Raw genomic sequence first — 18,453 nt, forward strand, 5'->3', positions numbered from 1 at the left:
ATCCGATGCATATCTTTAACATTTCCACAATATATTAAAAGAATATTACCCACATAAATAATAAAACCGCATTACTAAATACATTAGTAGTTTTTTCTATTTATTATTGTTTCAATTCAAAATTAAATTTTAATAAATCCACATTTTGACCTTTTGGTATTTATTATTTTTGCTGCTTTCAAAAAATTATTGTTAATATTCAATTATTGAACGTTTTAAAAATATGTCAAGTCACTTAAGTATTTGAATTGTAATGACAATGATATACAAGTGCAATTGCAACTTACTTTTTCATAGAAATCAATTATGATTTTGCTTGTTTGATTGAAATAAGAACAACAATAGTTTTTGTAACCAAATATTAAGAGAGGTATCTTTTAATTTTTAGCAGAACCCCCAAAATTTCTAAATTTAGGTTGAATTTGATTTTTAAAAAAGTTTTAATTTTTTTAAAACTTCACATTTTTTTAAAAACAAACGAAAATCAACCGATGCATATCTTTAAAATTTCCACAATATATTAAGAGAATATTAACCACATAATTAAATAAGACCATATTACTAAACACATCAGTAGTTTTTTATATTTATTATTGTCTCAATTCAAAATTAAAATTTTAATAAATCCACATTTTGACCTTTTGAATTTATTGTTTTTGCTGCTTTCAAAAATTTATTTTTAATTTTCAATCATTGAACGTTTTAAATATATGTCAAGTATTTGAATGTAATTGTAATGACAATGATATACGAATACAATTGTTACTTGTTTTTTCATAGAAATCAATTACGATTTTGTTTGTTTGATTGAAATAAGAACAACAATAGTTTTTGTAACCAAATATTAAGAGAGGTATCTTTTAATTTTTAGCAAAACCCCCAAATGTTCTAGTTCTAGGTTGAGTTTGATTTCAAAAAAAAAAGATTTAATTCACATTTTTTTAAAAAAACAGAGGATAATCATCCAATGCATATCTTCAATATTTTTACAATATATTAAGAGAATATTACCCTCATAATTAAATAAGACCATATTTATTATTTATCAGTTTCAATAATTCGAAACTAATACAAAATCAAATAACTTACTTTTGAAGATTCAACCATTTTCATAGAGGCAAACAAGGTTAAAAATTGTTTGGCTAACTTTGGTGTACACAAGGCAAATCGCTATTCAAATTACAATATTTAATGACTAACAACTTCCAACAAATGTTAAGGGCAAGTATTATCAATTATAATTCATCATAGAAAAACAAAAACAAAAACAAAATAAAAAGTTAGGAACTTTGAGAAAAGGTTTAATTAATTAGTGAAGAAATTAATCGTCCATATTTTCACATATAATATTTTCTCCGTAAGACAATTTGTGTACTATTACATCGACTGCACCCCTAATTTCTTGCTTTATTTGGATTAAAATATTAATTTTGGAGGTATTTTTAGATCAAATTATTAATAGAAGATATTTTTATTCAATTATATATATTTTAAGAATATTTTAATTTTTTTACGATAACATAATACGACAATAAATGAAATAAAAAATAAAAAAATGACGCAAAAATTAATAAAGATATATGATGTAGCGTGAAATGAAATGACAACCATCACGTGTTACCCTAAGAATTTATTGAGAAAAACAAAAGAAATAAGTATAATATCACGTTCTTCTTTTGTTGGATTATGACTTCATCTTAGAAAAAAGAAATAGTATAAAAAAAATGGACATTTCTTTTTGGTTAGTGAGCGAGGAAATTGATTGCCGCAATTTTCGCATCTAATAATATCAGCCATAATATAAGACAAATATTATGTTACTAGTATTACATTAATAATTAACGTATCATCTCATATGGTCACTCAATTGTAATTTTTTAAAAATTAAAAAATTTTACATTTTAAATTTTAATTTAAAAATCATTTAATAATACATTTTTAAAAAAAAAAGTAATTCAATTTTAAATTTTAAATTCAAAAATCACTCGGACACTCTAGCTATCCCCATAGATTATCAAATCTATCATCTCATTTATTGAAAAAACAATTATATAATATTTAGAACTGAGTAATTTTCCTAAATAGTCATCATGTTTGGAAAATTACATAGGAATATTACTTAAGTTTGTTTTAGGACTACAATATCACTTAACTTTACCTATTTTTCTCAAAATATACTTGACACAAAAAAAAACACATTATTTCTCTACTACTAGGATGTCATGTCACTTTTTTAATTTATTATTAATATATTTTTAATTCTTTTGAAGAATCGGAGGAACCTAAATATTTTTCTAAAGAACCGGAGGAGCTCATATTACAGTTCTTAATGTATATTTTTAGGAAAATTTTTTAAAATGTCAATATTTTAACATTTAAAAGGGCTCATTAGCAACACTTTCAATATTTAGTAAAAATATCAAAATTTTATTTTGTTATGTATCTTATTTATGTTTTTATTATTTGTTTTATTTAAAAAATAAAATTATTTAATAACAAAAGGGAGAAAATCAAGAGAGCGAATATTTAAAAAAAAAAAGTAAAGATCACTAAATTTTCTCATCAGTTACATTTTCAAATAAAACTCAAACTTTGTTCTTTTTTTTCTCTCGATAATCTTAATCTTTTTTTATTAGTTTGTAGTCATTCCAATAGGTATGCCAAATGAATTTATAGTTATTTAAGAAATATATTTGTATTCATATATTTTTTTCATGTGTATTTATTTATTTCTTCGAAAATTTTATATTTCGTATTCATTTCAATATGTATTTTATTCGTATTTCTATTTATTCTAATTTTTATTTAGAATATTGTATAATAATATATAAAATACAAAAAAGTAGTATGATGAAAAAGTGAGATAATAGTTATTAGAGAAGGAACATATCACTTAAAATTTTCATCATTAACAATTTTTTTTTAAAAAAACTCCTTTTTCATTATGTTAGATCAACTTTCCTTTGTTATGTTTTCATTTTAATTGTATACCAATATTTTTAAATTTTATGTGTTCACTTTACCATTCAAATTAACTTATCAATATTAATTAAACATGGTGGAAGATGGGATATGTCATGTTGATATTTATTATAGTTTTCTGATTTGTTCTTAGTAATCTCTGTTAATAATAAAGTTTGTGATGTTTTTGTTTCACAATACATTTTGGTAGGTAAATATTACTATAAAAAATGTTACATACAATAAAAATTGCAATATGTGAATGTTTAGACCAACAACGTGTTACAATATATATATTTATTAAAATTGAAAATATAAGCAAAAGTTATTTTCTGAAAATATAAAACAAATTGATATTACAGTGTGTTACTTTGTATTTCAAATTCATTGTATTAAAAGTGTTGTAAGATTGTACTATATTTATTTTTTTGATTGGTATTTTTTTTTGTTATTTGTGGATATGTGTAATATTAATGGAATTGTTGGTGAAAAAATCGTATAAAATTGGTCAACATGATGTCAGTTGTCTGGATTGCATATTAATATGGTATGAAATATGAAGTGCTAGTTTGTTTGTCTGTTTCTAATTTGTAATGCAATGTTTGTATTATTTTTTTTGACATTTTATACTACGAAATGTGTATTATTTTGATATTAAATATTTTTATTTTATTTTTAAATGGCATATTTTTTTGGAACTATTTTTAATGAGCATTAATTTTCCATGTTAGGTGATACCATCGACAGTTGATATGTATGTTGTCTTTAAAAAAAAAGAGATGTCTTTCAGTTCATGTTCAAAGGTCGTAGATTTTGTTTTCCTTACTGTCTGTTGCTAATAGTTGATAAGTTTTGACTTCGAAATCCCATTTAGTTTGTGTATGAAAACTATCTTTAGTTTGAACAGTGAGTCTTAGCATGTTTATTTGTTACTTTTAATTTATTTATATAGAGATACTTGGGTTTAGTCCCAATACAGTAACTTTCTTATTAGTCAAAAGTCACATTTTTATGTTTATCATTTTAAGATTCTTATCTTAATCATCTCAACTACTAGTTAGATTGCTTGAATGCCTCTAACAATATTCAAATAGTGATATTTATTCTATTTTCAATATTTCCTCATGTTAATTGATTAAGTTGTCACTTACATTCCATTTTTTTTGTTTGCATATGGATCCTATCCTCACATTTTTCCCTTGGGCCACGGAGGCCTAATTTTACATATTCAATCAAGTATCTCGCAGAATCGAAGAACATGTCCAAGGATGAGAAATTCCGAGCGGGACAAGTTGGAGAAATTGAAGGATTGGACCAAAGACTACAAAGTTTATTTTTAAAATTTGTATTTGTTGTCGTTGGGCATAAGCTCATTTAATTCCCATTATTTTACTGTATCCTTAGAGTTTAGGATAGGTATAAGTGAAGTGGGCCAAAGACCCAAAAGGTCAAACGGGTCCAATTACTGGTCCAGACGGACAGATAACCCAGATTTGAGTCCAACTCTCTCTCTATCTCTCTCTCTTACTTTCATTTATTTATTTGTTTTTGTATGTCGCTAGTTTAAAGTTAGAAAACTTCACATCCCCGTAGAATGTCGTGAATGTTTTAGCGACTTAAAATTGAAGCGAGTTTCAATAGTTTTAAAATAATAAAATTTTCAATTTAGACGTTTCATTTAGAAAAGCTAAGTATTCATTTTCAAACAACTTTAAATTTACCCCAAAATAAATTAAGTTAAATATTTTAGCCAAACCGAATTAGTTGTCGGATAAATGTAGGCTAACGGAATGTTTTAGGTGCCTAACACCTTTCTAAAATATTTATTTGAATCCCCGAACCCCTTTAAGTTTTCAATCGATTTTTCTATCAAGTCTTTTGAAAACAGAAGTTTTTCTTGATTTTTCTCAAAAATTAAGTGGCGACTCAAAAATTCTTCAAATCAAATATTTTTTCGATTTCGATAAAAGAACAAAAATATTCATAGATTGCGGGGTAAAAGAGGGTGGGTGGGGGATGTGGGGTGAGTGTGGAATCAGTGTAATACATGGTGAACGTCAACACCTTTTGTCAATGAGTTACACTATATATATAAAAGATTGTAGAAATTATATAGATCAAAAATTATTTTTCATGTGCATATACTAAAATTTGAACACGTGGAAGGGTGGGCCCAGTGCCGGCTCTTCCATATAATTTTTTAGGCCGCTGCCTCAAATATCTAAAAAATAAAAATTATGTTTAATTTTTTCATGAAATAGAATTAATTATTCATAATATATTTATATATTTTCTTTGCTAACACTCACATTTTAAATATCTTTTTAACTCCTTATGCACTCTAAGAATCTATTTCTTCAAATCTTTGATAGTTAGAGTAATAATTTGTCAAAAATATGAACCAATAGTTGAAAAGTGTAATAAAATAAATTACAAATATCCTTTTATTTCTTCGTAATTTTTATATTAAAGTAGGATATATCAAGTTATCAACTTTTTGAATTAGATTCTATAATTCTAACTCTTATCTTTATTTAAAATTTATCAACGTATTACTTGTAGAATCATATTTTCGATTCATGTAATAATTTTCTCAATAAAATAATATTTTCAATGTTAAATTGATCAAATCTTGCTTAAAAATAATATTTTAAAAAAGTATTTAAAATCGGGGCTTATTGAATCTTATTATTCACCATTTTTAATAAGATTTAGGATTATTTGAGAATCACTGATAAGCCAATTACAAAATCGGGGCTTATTGAATCATCGGCTTAATGTGCAAAAAAAATTGATATATTAAAAGTGGCTAGTAAAAATAAATTTATTTTTGAATAAGTAAATAGATAAAAATAAACAAAAGAAGTAGAACTAACCTAACTAATTGAACATTTTCTCCACAAACAAACTTTTATAATGATATACTAAAATAATTTGAAGTCATCTGGTAGTTAGATTTAGGTAATTATTAGGATAGAAATTATTAGCGTAGTAATCAATCATGTAATTATCAACAATTCACTAATCTCCCTCACTATTGGAGAATTGCTTATTGATCATGACCAACCAAGCATGTCAAAGTGTAATTATATTCAATTACACCAAATCCAATTATCATTATTTCCAAACAGGTCCTTGGAGAAGTAACAATAATTTAAACGGATTGACTATTTCTAATTTTGCATCAATGTTAAAGATTCTCAATTCTAAATTTAGGATCTGAAAAAAAATTATGAACTTGTAATATTATTTTTTTGGTTCTTACAAAATAAAAAGATGTGGGAAATTAGGCGCAAAATTCTCTGTCCGTCAACAAAAAGGATATTAAAGTTTTAGAGTAGTAAAATAAAGTGGGGAAGAGAAAACATAACCATTTGATATTTCTTGTATATCCATATTATTAATTTTGAAGAACTAAATTCAATAAGCTTAATCATAAGTACTTAACTACCCTCGGAGTTATAATAATACATATTGATGCCTTGATTTAGGGATGGACGTAAACTCGTAAACTATTGAAGATAGGGATAATCGTCCAGGTCTTATTGGTAGGAGTGTATATGACCACCTTTATATCGTGAAGAAATTGATGCTTATTTTATTCATATAGTAACGCCAAACCGTAAGAGAAATATTGTACGTATCGCTATTGATTGTACCTCTGATTTCTTAGTTTTGTATAACGTAATGTAAAGAGTGGTAGTTAAATAAAAATGATACTCCAGTAGAATAATTAAGGTAGAATATAGGAACCTCTTAATTTATACAACACTCCTTTAATTTATTTATTGTAATATTACTAATTAATAATGCATTTTATAATATACGATGATTACACACGTTTTTATTCAATCACTTGACGAACAGTCCCAGAAGAGGCATATATATCCTCTACTAGCTATATAGGGAATACATAGTGAGTAGTGACAAGGTAACAACGTTGATCTAGAAGCTTTCAATGCCGTAGGTCACATTCATTGGATTCATGACGGATGAGATTATATTCTTTTTGCATTGACTTTGACAATTTTGCGGAGCACAATAACTTTCTGTTGTTCCACACCAACTCCAAATACTACAACACTCATTGCTTTTACATTTTCCACCACCACCTCCCATTCCACATCGCGGATATGGAGGTGGAGGTGTAGGTGGAGGTGAGGGTGAAGGTGTGTGTGGACATTGACTTTGACAATTTTGCGGAGCACAATAACTTTCTGTTGTTCCACACCAACTCCAAATACTACAACACTCATTGCTTTTACATTTTCCACCACCACCTCCCATTCCACATCGCGGATATGGAGGTGGAGGTGTAGGTGGAGGTGAGGGTGAAGGTGTGTGTGGACATTGACTTTGACAATTTTGCGGAGCACAATAACTTTCTGTTGTTCCACACCAACTCCAAATACTACAACACTCATTGCTTTTACATTTTCCACCACCACCTCCCATTCCACATCGCGGATATGGAGGTGGAGGTGAAGGTGCAGGTGGAGGTGGGGATGGAGTCGGAGGTGGAGGTGAGGGTGAAGGGGGAGGAGGGGATGGAGTCGGAGGTGGAGGTGAGGGTGAAGGGGGAGGTGGGGATGGAGGTGGAGGTGAAGGTGAAGGCGGAGGTGGGGATGGAGGTGGAGGTGAAGGTGCAGGTGGAGGTGGGGATGGAGTCGGAGGTGGAGGTGAGGGTGAAGGGGGAGGTGGGGATGGAGGTGGAGGTGAAGGTGAAGGCGGAGGTGGGGATGGAGGTGGAGGTGAAGGTGTGTGTGGACATTGACTTTGACAATTTTGCGGAGCACAAAAACTTTCTGTTGTTCCACACCAACTCCAAATACTACAACACTCATTGCTTTTACATTTTCCATCACCACCTCCCATTCCACATCGCGGATATGGAGGTGGAGGTGAAGGTTCATGCGGAGGTGGGGATGAAAGTGGCATGCCAAAGGTTTCATTATGAGGAAGAGATAGCCTATCGGCTGAGACAAGGAACAAATATTGCAAAGTCACCACACATAAAACACTTATAATTAAGGTCTCCTTCATTTTTATTTGTAGGATGAATGAATGAGTGAATTGGTCTCCTTCATGCTAAACTATTTATAACAAAATTATGATAGCGACTCATCTCATCATCATATATATGGTTTCAACTTTCATCCATGCATTATTCACAACATCAAGTATTTTTTTGTTAAAATAAGGTCACATTAATTAAAAGTACAAGATAAGTTTCGATTAGACTGTGTATTGCTCAGTTTAATTTGATTTTGGAATATATCGATTTTATTTATAAGTTATTGGTTTAAAATCATGTTAAATTTTTATGGAACCGTTAAGATATCAGTGTAGCAGTTATTGATTTATCAATTAGTGATTGTTATCACTTTGGTTATCGGGTTAACTGTGAACAGTTCACACAATTTTCATTGAGAATTACTAATGAACTAATCACTAATTAACAATACGCATTAACCAGCAGTCATTGATGAAATTTTCTCTGCTAATCCGTTACTATATAAATCACTTAATATCACTCCATATTTACTTGGACATAGATGTCAAATGTTATCCAAACTGTTAAACTCAAAAGGATTCCTCATAACAACCAAATCAATTTCGATATAAACTATAAAGAAAAACAATTACAACACTACTCACGAAAATCATTAATGATCAAGAAACCATTACTAATAAAAAAAAAATTGTTGCAGATTGTAGTATTGCAATATTGGACGCATATCATACTGGCTCACTCACTTAATGAGAAGATAAAAATAAAGACTTAAAGTAAGGGAATCAACCATTTGAACATCAATTTAGACACTTAGAGAACGATATTCAAAATAACTCATCGGCGTGGGAGCAGTGACAGTAAATCAATGAGTTATGTGACAGCTTTGGAATATTATTGTGAAATTTGGGTGTCAAATATAAAGTCACTGTAAAGAGTCTGAAAGTGTAAACCCCCAAAGACTAAAAGTGTATAATGTCTTAAAGTGATATAAATGTAATTAATTAAGTTTTTATCAGGTTAGTGGGGCACTCGCTTAGGAATATGGCCAAACTGAGACCCGAACCAATAAATTGATAAGAAGTTTATAGTAAATCGAGACTCGAACCGCTAAATCATTAACCCAAACTATTGACCCAATAATTAAATTATTGATTTCAATTTAATTTTGAACAACTATAGGTTGAATTCAAAACTAATTAGATGAAATTTGTTTAAAAATATTACCATGGAGAAGAGAATGTCTGCAAATTTTTTCAAAGAATCTAAAAAAAAAACGATTTACCGAATTTGGACTAACTTATAAGTTATTGATCATTATTATTATTACATTAATTTGATCATTATTATTATTACATTAATTAGATCATTGGATAAAATCAATTGATATTCATATTGCTTCATGAATACAACTTCCAGATTTATAACATTCTTTTTGTTGTTTTTATTTAAATATTAATAATATGAAAAAATACTTAATAATATTTCTAAAAATAATTAGATTATGTAATTTTATTGTCTATAATTAGTGGATACTAGTTAAAATGAGAGACATGAATGATGTTCTCTTAGCACGTTGTGGATCACGTTTTATGTCCTTTCCTTTTCAATCGCACTAATTATTACTCTCTCTTTCGCGAAGAATAATTTAGTTTGATTTAACACAAAATAAAATCCAACAAATTTCCTCTTGGCCTGAATTTTTGACAAAATGAATTTGTTCACTTTCTTCACTTAATCTTCAACAACTTGCTTCTCCTCTCCATAATCTCCTTTGCAAAATTTATATCTCAACACTGAGAACCTCTCTGAAACAATTTCTCTAACAAAATCTTCATTGCTGTCAAAAAGGTTGTTGCTAGAACTGCACCGCCAAGATGGACACTGTTTTATCGAAAAAAGGATATTTTCGAAAAGAGTTTGTTTAAAGGGTATTTTCGACTTTTAGGAGTCGCCACTTAATTTTTTAAGAAAAATCAAGAAAACTTTGTTTCTAAACAACCTAAACAGAACAATTGTTTTGAAACATTTTTTAAGCGTTCGGGATTCTTATTAGTGTCTTAGGAAGGTGTAAGGCACCTAAGACACTCCGTTAAACACGGTTTTCCGGCGATTAACTTATTTGACTACTTTTTAACCTTTTGCGAATTTCTTGTTTTGAAGTTAAGATTATTTCATTTAAACAATTTTTTTTTTTTGCAATATTTATTGTTTTAAGCTTCCGTTTTAATTTTTTTTTTTTTTTAAGTTTGATAAAATGGAACGCATTCGATGGGGTTTGGAGTTTCTAACCCTAAACTATACGTCATTCAACAAACACGAAAAGCAAAATGGTAAAGAGAGAGGGAGAGAGAGAGAGAGATTTCGGTCCAAGTCTTCGGGTTCTGTTCGCCTTGACCGAATCTTGGACCCTAGCTGCCTTTGGGTATTTGACCCATTTTTGTGCCTGTCCTAATCTAAACATACAAAATACTCTCGAGAGAAATAAAAAGGACAAGGGCTTATGCCCGAAATGAATACAACATAATAACGAATAAATAATCTTCTAATCCGCCTTCTTCAAGTTCTTCAATCTTCAAGGCATTCGCTTGGCATGTCTATCCTGATGGCTTGACTCGAATAAAGAGAGTTTCGAGCCTTTACGGCTCTTCCGAATGCATAGAGAAAGAATGGAGTCCCGCAATGGACTCGAGAGGAGTTTTCACATGCCACAAAAACAAATGAAATGAGAATTGACATTTTAAAAATAATAACTAAAATAAACAAATTCACAAACACAACAAGGGCTTCTTTAACACGTAATACTAATCAAATATTCACAAGAATAGCAAAACCAACCTCCAACAACTTTAATGGTATTTAAAGCTATATAGATCGTTTCAACCTAAGTGACACCATAAAACGATACATAAACTGTGCTGCAAAACCAAGCGTAGAGAAACCTTCACACGAAATTGTTGATAACTCCAAATCGCATTTAAAGAAAAACTTAGCCAGAAACAAGTAGTGAAATACTATTGAAATGCGTCACATGGTTAAATATCAGCTAATCATTTATGCTTAAAACACTTGAACATCCCTCATTTAACTTTAAGAGGGATTTCAACATATGAAGCGATACCATCCAACATCAAGCAGACTAGACAAGAAGACAACTCCATTAACTTACCACATGACTACCGATTAAGCCAGCCAAATACAAATGGCGACTGCGAGATGAAGACGGCCTTTCAAACCACAGATTTCCAGAAAAGTTTCAGATAACCAACGTGGCACACAAAAAATGAAACGTTCATTCAAGACTCCTAACAAGACAGATTATCCAAGCGAAGTAACAATTTTGGAAATAAAGACAATGGAGAGGATAAGCAGCCATCATGTATTCAAGAACCATATACTTGAACAAGTTTAGAAAAGAAAACAAATTTCAGGAGAAGAGAGCTCAAAGATATAAACCTGTTACCCTTACTACGATACTCGAGACAAGCAAATACACAACTACCCGACGAACAAACCACAACTAATCCTAATAGGCACCTTCATAGCCAAATATCACCACAAGAACCAATATCTGTATCGATCAAAACGACCATCACGCCGCCTACAATCAGTCTAACAGTGTTGAAGCGAAGATACTCAATCGAAGAAGAACCTAAAATCAAAACAAATGGGCCAAAACAGAGTCGAAATAGAGAAACCCGTAGGCATTCGTTGCATTGCATCCAATGTTTGAGACAGAATGCAAGCAGAAAGAAGGACCCATTTGAAAACTTAACAGCTAAACAATGAATTCAAATCAGCAGAGAGAATCAAACTTTACAATATTTAACGATTAGGCGGGAAGCAAACCAGAATTCCCACAAGCAACAACAACTAAACGCTTTCCATATCAGTCAACAAATACACGTGAAAGAGGAAAACGTATGAAGATGAAATAATTTACCTCTTCGGGGGCAGCGATACCGGGGGAAAACGAGTTTGAAAGAGGACGATCTTCCACCACGCGAACTTGGTATCTCGAACAGACGCCCGAAGGGACTGGCGTCGCCGGAACGGGAAGGCGATGTCGTGGTCGAGACTGAAACGCAAGGCTGCTTTAGACTCTCACCTCTCTCTGTTCTTACGAAATCGACAGCGAAACAGAAAATTTCTCCGCTTTCCCAAACAATTTCCAACTATCTTTCTACAATAAGGAACCAGAAAGTTTTCCAAACCCCCAAGAAAAACAACAGAACGACCCAATAGTTTTTTCCAAAAAAAATCTCCCCCTCTCCGATGACTGAAAAAAAATGGACCCCTTTAGAGAGGGACGCTAGGCCTCTATTTGAATTCGAAATTCGAAATTCCCTTGGGTCAAACCCACATGGTCGACATTGCATGTTGCAGGCCTGTTCGACAGCGACGACTTGCGTGTTGCAGACCTGCTCGACAGCGGCAGGGTATGGGTCTCTGCGGGGTTGTTGGCGAGTCGCGAAATGAAGGGGGAAAGGAGAAGAACGTGGGGTTGTTGGCGTTTGCAGGAAATGACGTCTGTTTTTCTGGGTTCTGTCGAGAGGGGAAGGAGAGAGCGAGCGTGGGGGAGACGCGGGAGAGAGGGAAGGAGAGGAGAGAGGACGTGAGGGAGACGCGGGGAGAGACGCGACGGGGTCTGCTGGCGTTTTTTCTTTCTCTGAAAAACGCGTGATTTCTGGGGAATTATTTGGGTTTCTGATTCTGGGAATTGCGTGAAAGGAAGAAGAAAGGGAAAGGGTTGTCTGGGTCGGGTCGGGTGGCGGGTCGAAGGGATGGGCGGGTATTTTAAATTAATGGGTTGGGATGTTTGGGCCTGAGAATTTGTTGTTAGGGATGTTTGGATTAAAAACATTGGGCCTGAGAATTGTTTGGGTTGCTTGAAAGGGTGGGCTGCTGAAGAAAGGGAGATTGGGCCTGGGCGTTGGGCTGGAAAAGGGGAAGAGAAATGGGGTGGGCTGAAAATAAACAAAAGGGAAATGGGCTGGAGGAAGGGAAGCCTTAAGATACACACATATACATATACATATATGTATATACCTATATGTATATATATACACATCTATCTTATTTTCGCAAGATTTATAAAGCCAACTAACTTTAAATAATTTAAAACTCACGAAGTTCGATAATTAATTTATACCAACACGGGTCAAAAATTGGGTGTCAACAACTGTCCCTCATTTTACTTGGGTGGATGCAAGCAACTCGAGGAAAATGAAGTTGACCGAACCAATTTTGACCAACTCCATTCGCCTTTAGGAAGAAGGATTTGACAAAGAGTTTAGGAATTATGGCCGAACCCTTGCAAACGGGTCTCCTACATATCTCAAGATATATGAGAATTCAGGCCACTTGTAGTTCGATAAGCTTGATTTACCGCACGATTTCAAAGAATCAAAAGCCACCTCGACACCGAATTATGAAGGTATCGAAATGCTCGAGAATAGAATTCGAGAGCGAATGTTGGAATACAGCCGAGTTTTCAATATTGAATCCGCCTACATACCCTTAAACCTTCGGAATCAGGCTGTGTGTAGTTCGACTCGATCGTTGGAAAAGGAAAACTATTATGCTAGCTAACCTTCGGTTTTGGACGAGTGACACATTAAACGAGTATGAAAAAGAGGCTTGTAACCTCTTAGCCATGAATGTGGCGCGCTTCACACCCATAATTAAGAACTTACACAGACATAATTTCCAAATCTTTTGGCGTATTGTCACTCAGATTGGAAACTTGCTTCCGATAAAACAAAACTTTCGGAAGCGAGACAGAAACTGACAGAACTAGAGAAAACCCGTATGCCTCGAGAGGGGTGGTTCGATCGTGGTGGAAGTCGCTCCTCTGCTCGCGTCCTAAGAGTTTGACACTCCTCTTTGGATTGTGTCCCAGTTCGCTGCTAAGAAAAAGTTCCACGTTGTGCTGCATCCTTTTTGATGTCGTCCGCACCTGTGATTTTTGGAGAATTCATCCTTTTGGATGCTCTCGACAAAGACTGAGATAAAACTCGTCAGCTTAAAAAAATGCAATTAAGATGGGAGACAGTGTCTTTTATCATGTCGACACTTCATTGTTCTCCTCCATGTTCGACGTCGACTCGATCGGTCTGACGTCCAGCAAATAAAGCTTATGCCTTGTGTTTTGCAATATCATCTTCAATGTATTCCATACTTGATGTCGAAATAAATAAATAAATGCTGATGCGATATTGATGTTTCTTTTGTTGTCATCTTCGATGCTCTCCATGATGTTTATTTTTATAAGAAATAACATAATGCAGTCGAGGCCAATGGATAAGTATTGCTCTTTCTTTATCCAAGTACGTCTTCTTGCGGGTCATGAATATCTTCCCGCGATACGTAAATTCCTGCGAGATATGAATCTTCTCGCGATGCATAACTTTCAGCGAAGAATAAAATCTTCTTGCGATGTGCAAATTTTGACGAGGCATGAATTCTTCTCGTCGTGCATAAATTTTGACGAGGCATGAAATCTTCTCGTCGTGCATAATTATTGACTCGCGATGCATGATTTCCGCGATGCATGATTCCGCAATGCATGAATTCCAGCGAGGCATAAATTCTTCTCGTGATGTATAAATTTTGACGAGGCATGAAATCTTCTCGTCATGCATGATTATTGACTCGCGATGCATGATTCCGCGATGCATGAATTCCAGCGAGGCATAAATTCTTCTCGCGATGTATAAATTTCGACGAGGCATGAAATCTTCTCGTCATGCATGATTATTGACTCGCGATGCATGATTTCCGCGATGCATGATTCCGCGATGCATGAATTCCAGCGAGGCATAAATTCTTCTCGCGATGTATAAATTTCGACGAGGCATGAAATCTTCTCGTCATGCATGATTATTGACTCGCGATGCATGATTTCCGCGATGCATGAATTCCAGCGAGGCATAAATTCTTCTCGCGATGTATAAATTTCGACGAGGCATGAAATCTTCTCGTCATGCATGATTATTGACTCGCGATGCATGAATTCCAGCGAGGCATAAATTCTTCTCGTGATGTATAAATTTCGACGAGGCATGAAATCTTCTCGTCATGCATAATTATTGACTCGCGATGCATGATTTCCGCGATGCATGATTCCGCGATGCATGAATTTCAGCGAGGCATAAATTCTTCTCGCGATGTATAGATTTCGACGAGGCATGAAATCTTCTCGTCATGCATGATTATTGACTCGCGATGCATGATTTCCGCGATGCATGATTCCGCGATGCATGAATTCCAGCGAGGCATAAATTCTTCTCGCGATGTATAAATTTCGACGAGGCATGAAATCTTCTCGTCATGCATGATTATTGACTCGCGATGCATGATTCCGCGATGCATGAATTCCAGCGAGGCATAAATTCTTCTCGCGATGTATAAATTTCGACGAGGCATGAAATCTTCTCGTCATGCATGATTATTTATATTGCCCCCGTGAATAGTAACGGCAAGACGACCTCCAAATAATATATCGACTTGATCGATAATGATAAAAATAATAATTGCATAGCTGTCTCTTCTGAGGTAATGCATTGTCTTGATCGACAATAATCATCTTGCTTTGATAACGCAATGCAAATAGCGTCTTCTATAGAAATCGTGAAATCTTCGCTAAGATTCTTTTTTTTTGATCCACCTTTGAATCTGGTCAGGCACTTTGTAAACTTCATGTATTGGGGAATGACTTGAAATAAGCAAACACATTCACAAGCATCTTGGCATAAAGATATGAAATGCTTCTTGTTTTCAATGAAATCACCGGCTTTGGAGATAGTTTTCTCCTTCTCCGTATTCATCAGTTGGAAGAATTCGGCCGATTTCGAAGTGAAGCTATAAACCTGCATCCACAGAAAAATTGTCAGTTTTAAACATACTGATCTGTGTCGATCCCTTCGATTGTTTGCTCCTTGTCTTGACGTCCTCGGTTGATTTCCCGATTTCCCGACTCTTGATAGATAAGAAAATATCTTATGCCAAAACAGATGAAATATAAAAGGGAAATTTTTAAGAGAAACAAGAAATTTTTAAGAAATAGTATCTCGAAAAAGTCACTGCCAAGTCATGTCATGTCAGGCTTAACGAGCTTCTTTGAGTCCGACGCTTGTCGAATGAATTTCAGAGGCATTCCGGACTTGTAGGGAAGTCCCATGACAAAATTTTGAGGCTATCCTCAAAATTTCTGTCCCAGTTTAGTATCTTGCTCCTCTTTCCATTGTAATTGCACAGATTTCGGAATTTTTGAGATCTTCTCAAAATTCCTGTCCCAGTCGCAAATTCGAAATGTCTTCAGTTTGATCCGCTGAAGAGAAGGTTCCTTCTGGAGAATTTTTGAGTCCCTCTCAAAAAATTCTATACCAGTTTCTATTGTAGAAGGGGGGAATAGAATTTTCGAGATATATGACCGAGCCCTTGTGGCGCCTACGTATCCCGTTGAGGCAGGAATCAGGTCAAACGTACTTCCCCTTAAAGGTTAACAAGAATAAAATTTACAAAGAAACCGACCGAAGCCGACAAAGGCCGCCTACGTATCTCGTTCTTGAGAATTCAGGTCAGACGTAGTTCAGGTCGTAGAATTTGGTCTTCTGTTTTGACTTGTTAAAGAAGTCCAACTTCAAATGAATTTTTGAGATCCTCTCAAAAATTCTGTCCCAGTTTCCATTATGGAGAGAAATGGAAATCTTCTGGGTATATGACCGAGCCGTTGTGGCGCCTACGTATCCCGTTGAGGCAGGAATCAGGTCAAACGTAGTTCCAACACAAGAAATAATCAAGGGGAATAAATGGGGTGACCGAAGCCGACATAGGCCGCCTACGTATCTCATTCTCGAGAATTCAGGTCAGACGTAGTTCGTTACAAGAGGGATAAGAATTCAAATTCGAACCAATACAAGCAAACAGAAGATTACAAGTAAATGATGGGAAATGCAAAACGAACTTCACGCGTAATATCTCTTGACAGCATCTGAGTTGATAGGTTTGGGCCACACAGCGCCATCCATCTCTGACAAGACTAAAGCACCTCCAGATAGTACTTTGCGGACCATGTAAGGACCTTGCCAGTTTGGTGCGAACTTTCCTTTGTACTCGTCTTGATGAGGAAAAATACGCTTAAGAACCAACTGACCAACTTCAAAATTTCTGGCTCTTACTCTTTTGTGAAAAGCGCGAGTCATTCTTTGTCTATACAACTGGCCATGACAAACAGCAACCATCCTCTTTTCATCAATCAAGGCTAGTTGATCAATCCGTTTGCTAACCCACTCAGCATTACTCAGCTCAGCTTCTTGGATGATCCTCAGTGACGGTATCTCGACTTCAACAGGTACGACTGCTTCTGTTCCGTATACTAGCAAGTATGGAGTAGCCCCAGTTGATGTTCTGACCGTCGTTCGATAACCCAGTAGAGCATATGGCAACATTTCATGCCAACCCCGCTGCTTGTCAATCATTTTCCTCAGAATCTTCTTGATGTTCTTGTTGGCGGCCTCTACAGCTCCGTTCATTTGAGGGCGATAAGTAGTTGACCTTCGGTGAATAATCTTAAATTGTTCACATATCTCTTTCATCAGATGACTGTTGAGATTTGCACCGTTATCAGTGATGATGGATTCTGGAACTCCAAATCGGCAGATCAGATTGTTGCGGACAAAGTCGGCCACCACTTTCTTGGTTACCGATTTGTAAGAGGCTGCTTCTACCCATTTGGTGAAATAATTGATGGCAACCAAAATAAATCTGTGTCCATTGGAAGCGGCCGGTTCTATAGGACCGATGACATCCATTCCCCAAGCTACAAATGGCCAAGGTGAGCTCATAGCATTGAGTTCGTGAGGTGGCACCCTTATCAGATCACCGTGCACTTGGCATTTGTGGCATTTTTGCACGAATTTGCAACAGTCATGCTCCATAGTCATCCAGAAATAACCGGCTCGAAGGACTTTTCTTGCCAAGGTAAGCCCGTTCATATGTGTGCCACAGACTCCAGCATGTATCTGTTCAATAAGCCTCACGGCTTCAGCAGCATCCACGCATCTCAAAGACCCAAATCTGGAGTCCTTCTGTAAAGGACTTCTCCATTCAAAAAGAAATTGAGAGCCATATGACGTATCGACTTCTTTTGATTAGATGTGGCGTCTTCTGGATATGTCCCAGACTCCAAGTGCCTCTTTATGTCGAAATACCAAGGCAAACCATCTGGTTCTGATTCCACGTGTGAACAATGGACTGGATGCTCCTTCAAATCTATATCCAGCGGGTCGATGTAATCAATATCCGGATGTTTGATCATTGAAGCGATGGTGGCAAGAGCATCAGCTAATTCATTCTGTATTCGGTGAGTATGTCTGAACTCGATCTTGCGAAACCTTTTACACAGGTTTTGCACATATTGTACATAAGGTACAATCTTTGGGTTCTTCACAGCCCATTATCCTTGAACCTGATGGATC

The 18,453-nt window shown here is 34.5% G+C and overlaps 1 protein-coding gene across 1 annotated transcript; it reads right to left on the reverse strand.

Annotated features, from left to right (window-relative positions):
- Positions 1-6,664: 6,664 nt before the first annotated feature.
- On the reverse strand, positions 6,665-8,031 carry LTL (lectin). The gene has a single exon (XM_069295333.1). It carries the CDS (start codon positions 8,002-8,004, stop codon positions 6,907-6,909), a length of 1,098 nt encoding a protein of 365 aa, XP_069151434.1. The 5' UTR covers positions 8,005-8,031; the 3' UTR covers positions 6,665-6,906.
- Between the last annotated feature and the right edge of the window lie 10,422 nt (positions 8,032-18,453).

The sequence above is a fragment of the Solanum lycopersicum genome, chromosome 3 (genome assembly GCF_036512215.1).
Source record: "Solanum lycopersicum chromosome 3, SLM_r2.1".
NCBI classification, from domain to species: domain Eukaryota; kingdom Viridiplantae; phylum Streptophyta; class Magnoliopsida; order Solanales; family Solanaceae; genus Solanum; species Solanum lycopersicum.

Bases quoted from the DNA above. Each gene is read 5' to 3' on its own strand.
- LTL (XM_069295333.1), bottom strand. From the start codon at position 8,004: ATGAAGGAGACCTTAATTATAAGTGTTTTATGTGTGGTGACTTTGCAA.